The sequence below is a fragment of the Panthera onca genome, chromosome C1 (assembly GCF_046562875.1).
Source record: "Panthera onca isolate mPanOnc1 chromosome C1, mPanOnc1 haplotype 2, whole genome shotgun sequence".
Taxonomy (NCBI): Eukaryota; Metazoa; Chordata; class Mammalia; order Carnivora; family Felidae; genus Panthera; species Panthera onca.
The window spans coordinates 57,500,744-57,505,397 of record NC_138346.1 but is presented as its reverse complement, the minus strand read 5'-3'; the positions used below and the strand labels follow the sequence as shown (position 1 = coordinate 57,505,397).

Here is a 4,654-nt window from a genome sequence, read left to right as displayed (position 1 = left end):
CCTTGTTCCCTGGGCTGCGCCCGCGTGTCCTGAGGTGCAAAAGCCACGGCCAACCTCTGGGGGGCTGCTCTAGGGGCCAAGGGAGGGAGTCATTTGCTCCTATAGCCTCTTGGGAGTGGCCTCCCTGCCTCCCCCAAGTGTAAGGTTCTCTCGCGCCCCCGCCTCGCCGGCCGCGGGCCGCTTTCCCCAGGCCCAGGGGGGCAAGACGAGCCCTTGGCAGTGCGGCTTTATGGGCCCCCTTTAAGGCCGGCGGAGGCATCTCCCGGCCAGCGTGAGACGTCCCGTCGGGAGCGACGGTGTCGCCTCCGCGCGGATCCCTCCGCGCGGTTATCTCGCCCCCATCTTCTCCTCACAGTGGCGTGGTGCGAAAATGCCTCGCCGGGGCGCACCGGGGCGGCAGCCTCGGCGGCGGCGGCGAGAGCGGTGGGAGGGGGCCGCGGGGGGGCCGAGGTGAGAGGTGGCGGCGGGTAGAGGGTGTTTTTTTCTCTTCCCTCCAGAGCGGGGGTTTGTAAACCGAAGCCAAAGAGTGTCCCCGTGGGCCGGGCGCACTTTTTTTTTTCTTGTCCCGGTGCGCTCAGGGCCGCCTGGTGCCTGAGAGGAAACAGTGGAGGCAGCGGGGCAGGTCACCCGGGGCGTCGGCGATTATATTGTGGCCCAGCCGGCGCGCGCCGGGAAAGGCCGGGCGGGCGTGAGCGCGGGGGCTGGGCGAGGCCCCGCGACCCGCGAGGGAGGCGGTGCGAGGCCGAGTCGGCGGGCGCGAGAGCCGGGCATGAACGCCCAGTAGCCAAGTGCCCGCGGCTGCCGGGCCTCAGAGGCGACGCGCGCGCAGGCGGGCGGGTGGCAGCAGCAACGTAGCCCGGCGGCCCCGGCGGCGGGAACAGCCGCCCCAGAGGCCCCCGCGGCAGTGCGGCCGCGCTGAGGCGCGCTCCCTGCCAGCTCCGCACCGCCCGCCCGGGGCCGCCCTACCTCGGCCCCTGGCCGCCGCCGCCGCCGCCCCGATGAGCTCTTACTTCGTGAACCCGCTGTACTCCAAGTACAAGGCGGCGGCCGCGGCGGCGGCGGCGGCGGCCGCGGCGGGCGAGGCCATCAATCCCACTTACTACGACTGTCACTTCGCGCCTGAGGTCGGCAGCCGCCACGCCGCCGCCGCCGCCGCCGCCCTGCAGCTCTATGGCAACAGCGCCGCCGGCTTCCCGCACGCGCCCCCGCAGGCGCACGCGCACCCGCATCCGTCACCGCCGCCCGCCGGGCCGGGTTGCGGTGGTGGGGGCGGCCCGGGCCCCGGCCAGGACTACTTCCACCCCGGCGGGGGCAGCCCGGCCGCAGCCTACCAGGTCGCCCCCCCTCCTCCTCCGCATCCTCCGCCTCCGCCTCCCCCCTGCGGCGGGATTGCCTGTCACGGGGAGCCCGCGAAGTTTTACGGATACGATAACTTACAGAGACAGCCGATTTTTACGACCCAGCAAGAGGCCGAGCTGGTACAATATCCTGACTGTAAATCGTCCAGTGGTAATATTGGCGAGGACCCAGACCACTTAAATCAGAGCTCGTCTCCTTCTCAAATGTTTCCCTGGATGAGACCACAAGGTTGGGATGCATTTTTTTTTTTTTTAATGCGGGGAGAGGGGGAGAAATCTGCTTTCATCTCACGTTCTAGCTTTAAAAACTACCTTTTCCTCTCTCTCTCCTTTTCCTTCTTGTGTAGCTATAGTGACTCTTATTCATAAAGTAATACTGTTTTTTTTCCCTTAAAGTAGAAACCGCGTAAAGATGATGGGGACAGTAATTGTGAAGATCTTCCCTCTGTTGCTCTTGCCTGCATATCCTATATATATCAGAGCTAAAAAGACTTGTGTATGTTTCATCCTTTAGACCTGTTCCAGAAAGCTCCAGCAACCTGCAGAGGCACCATTTCATTTCTAAAACGTTTATTTTCCTTTTTTTTTTTTTTTTGGTTTGTTTATTTTAATCAGCAGCTCCTGGTAGACGAAGAGGAAGACAAACCTACAGTCGTTTCCAAACCCTAGAGCTGGAAAAAGAATTCCTTTTTAACCCTTATCTGACCAGGAAGAGAAGAATTGAGGTCTCCCACGCCCTAGCCCTCACGGAGAGACAGGTAAAAATCTGGTTCCAGAACAGGAGAATGAAATGGAAAAAAGAGAACAACAAGGACAAATTCCCAGTTTCCCGACAGGAGGCAAAGGATGGAGAAACCAAAAAAGAAACCCAAGAGCTGGAGGAAGACAGAGCCGAAGGCCTGACAAATTAACTTCTACCTTTAAATTTTTACCACAGACTATTAAAACTAATGATCAACACATGCTGTTGGACACCATCTATTTTCTTTGTTGGAAAGAACTTTACCTGTATTTCAAGCTACCTTCATGTCACTGCTCTTGAGGTTTCTGCGCTTTGAGAGGGGCTTGGGTGTTAAAAAAAAAAAAGTTTCTAGTATCGAATACAAGCAGCCCTTGAGCTGTCCTATGTAAGGGTAATTTGATACTGACCTTGTTGCTATATTTTTATAATGGTAGTTTTTAATGTCTGAGCTGGTGATTCGCCTCAACAACATAAACTTCCTAATGATTAGCACTAAATAATTGAATATAAAATGCTTTATTAATCAAACAAGTGCACTTGAACACTTAAAATCATTTCTTTATGGTGAGTAAATTAAAAGAGATCTATTAATTTTTTTAAGAATTATGCCTGCAGAATATTTACTTTATGTTATTTGATTAAAACATATTTATGTTTTATTTCTGCTTTTATAATGAATGGTTCGGGTGCCTTTTGTTTACTCCTTAAAGGTTTCTTTGGGTATTTTGTAAATGTAATATCTCTGGGAAAGGTCTGGGCCAAATATTGAAAAAGCACATGTTAGCTGAAGAGTGTAATGTGTAGTTCGGCTCCGCAGCTTCCTTAAACTTGGGGAAAACGTTGGGCCAATGAGAAAAGTTTCAGGAAAGTGTCAAAGTTGACATTTGATAATTTTTCATAGTGTATACAAATTATGGCAATTTAATCATCTAGAGTGAACGAATACTTGAAAAGCCAATTATAACATTTTCACTCATTAATTTTTCACTCTGGCTAGTCGCCTTGTGGAATGCCCCTCATTTCTCAACTTGCTTTCGTTTTGAACTGCGCTTGGCATCGCCTGAAATCGCTAGGTCTCTGTGTTGTGGCCGCTGCTGTGATTCCGTTTCTCTGAATAGGTGCCATATTTATTTGTATTCCCTTCGCTCTGTTTGCACGCCCATTTTGAGCCAACTTGTGTGCGTCTCAGATGTCGGTTGGTACGTCCTCTGCTGTTCTCCAGGATGGCCTCACCTATTGAAACAAGCCCCGAGAGCAAATGCAGAAAAATCTTGAGTGTAAACAACCGCTCCAGAACATAGCTAGCTCCTTAATAAAGAAATGAATCTTTTTCTAGAGCTAGTGTCTTTGAGCGCCGCACATAACCCTTTTCCCTGAGTCAGGAAATACCTCCTGGGCTCACTAGAAGCTGTAAAGCTTCTGTTTGATTTAAAAAAAAAAAAAAAAAAAAGTAGTGGGGATTACAGGCACTGCGCTGCTATAAAGATAAATAAATAAATGCAGGGGATGGGGTCTCTTTTTCATTCCAAACAGGGCTGGCAAGGCTATCCTAGCTTCCTCTTGCTGTAAATAACCTTGCCAAGGTACTGTGAAAGCTTTGAACTTCGCAAAGGATTCAGAGTTGTGGGCCCAGTGGGGGAAGACCCAGAGTCCAGGTTACACCACAGCTTATTCCGCTGAGCCTGTGCTGATGCTGGGGTTTGGGATGTGTTATTAACAAGATATCCATTTTCCATTGGAGGCTTCTCCTGCAGCTGCCATTTTGAGGGAAGAGGAGGGGGAAGAGGGGTAGTGGAGAAGAGAAATTCAAGTATACCAGTATTTCTGCCCCCCAAACGGACAGCACCTCACCAGATAGATATTGAAGAGCTCTTTGCTTTTTCTAGATGTTTTTATTTTTAAGGAGGTACATTTTGATTTCCAAAGTGGTTTTTATTGCACAGGTGAAAAAAAAAAAACAACCCGGAATCTGTTTTGGGCCTGAATCAGCCCCTCAGGCATTGGGGGGCTATTTGCCTGCCACTTCAAGGACCAGGGAAATGTCGGCATGGGTGGGGCCAGAAGTGAGCCACCACCTAGCTTTCTATCCAGGGAAGAGGCCGTAGCTATGGCATTCGCTGACCTGAGCCAGAAAAGACAATTTTAAGTCACGGGCGGCCTGCGGCTTAAGAAACATTTGCACAAGAGGAGACAGCTGCAAATGTCCATGCTGGATTTGGAAACGTTCTGCTCTGTGTGCTGCCTGAGACTCTGCTGTTGGCTTCTACAGAGCAAGGGTGCCAAGCGCCTGAAAGCGTGGCTAGAGAACAGCCTGTGGGGTGGGGGTGGGGGGGCGGTGGCGGTGGCGGTGGTGGGGGTGGTGGTAGCAGCGGCAGTGGTGGTGGCAAGCTGGCTAGAGCTTCTGGCTGGCTAAGCTCCGGTTGCCCTCCATTTAGGGGATTCCTCTGTTAGCAAAATTTGCGGTCTCCTCAAGAATATTCCCCAAATACCAGTTTTAGAGTCACTGATTTGGGGCAAGACTCAGGTAGGAGACCTGGTACGTGAATGGATGTGG

The 4,654-nt window shown here is 52.3% G+C and overlaps 1 protein-coding gene across 2 annotated transcripts; it reads left to right on the top strand.

Annotated features, from left to right (window-relative positions):
• Positions 1–496: 496 nt before the first annotated feature.
• HOXD8 (homeobox D8) lies at positions 497–3,437 on the top strand. Of its 2 annotated transcripts, none has more exons than XM_060621816.2 (2): positions 497–1,587; positions 1,977–3,437. In XM_060621816.2, the coding sequence occupies exons 1-2, from the start codon at positions 999–1,001 to the stop codon at positions 2,267–2,269; spliced, it is 882 nt and encodes a 293-aa protein (XP_060477799.2). In that variant the 5' UTR covers positions 497–998; the 3' UTR covers positions 2,270–3,437. The 2 variants fall into 2 exon arrangements, with proteins under 2 accessions (XP_060477799.2, XP_060477798.2); XM_060621815.2 differs by having other exon boundaries at positions 1,974–3,437.
• The last annotated feature ends 1,217 nt before the right edge of the window (positions 3,438–4,654 follow it).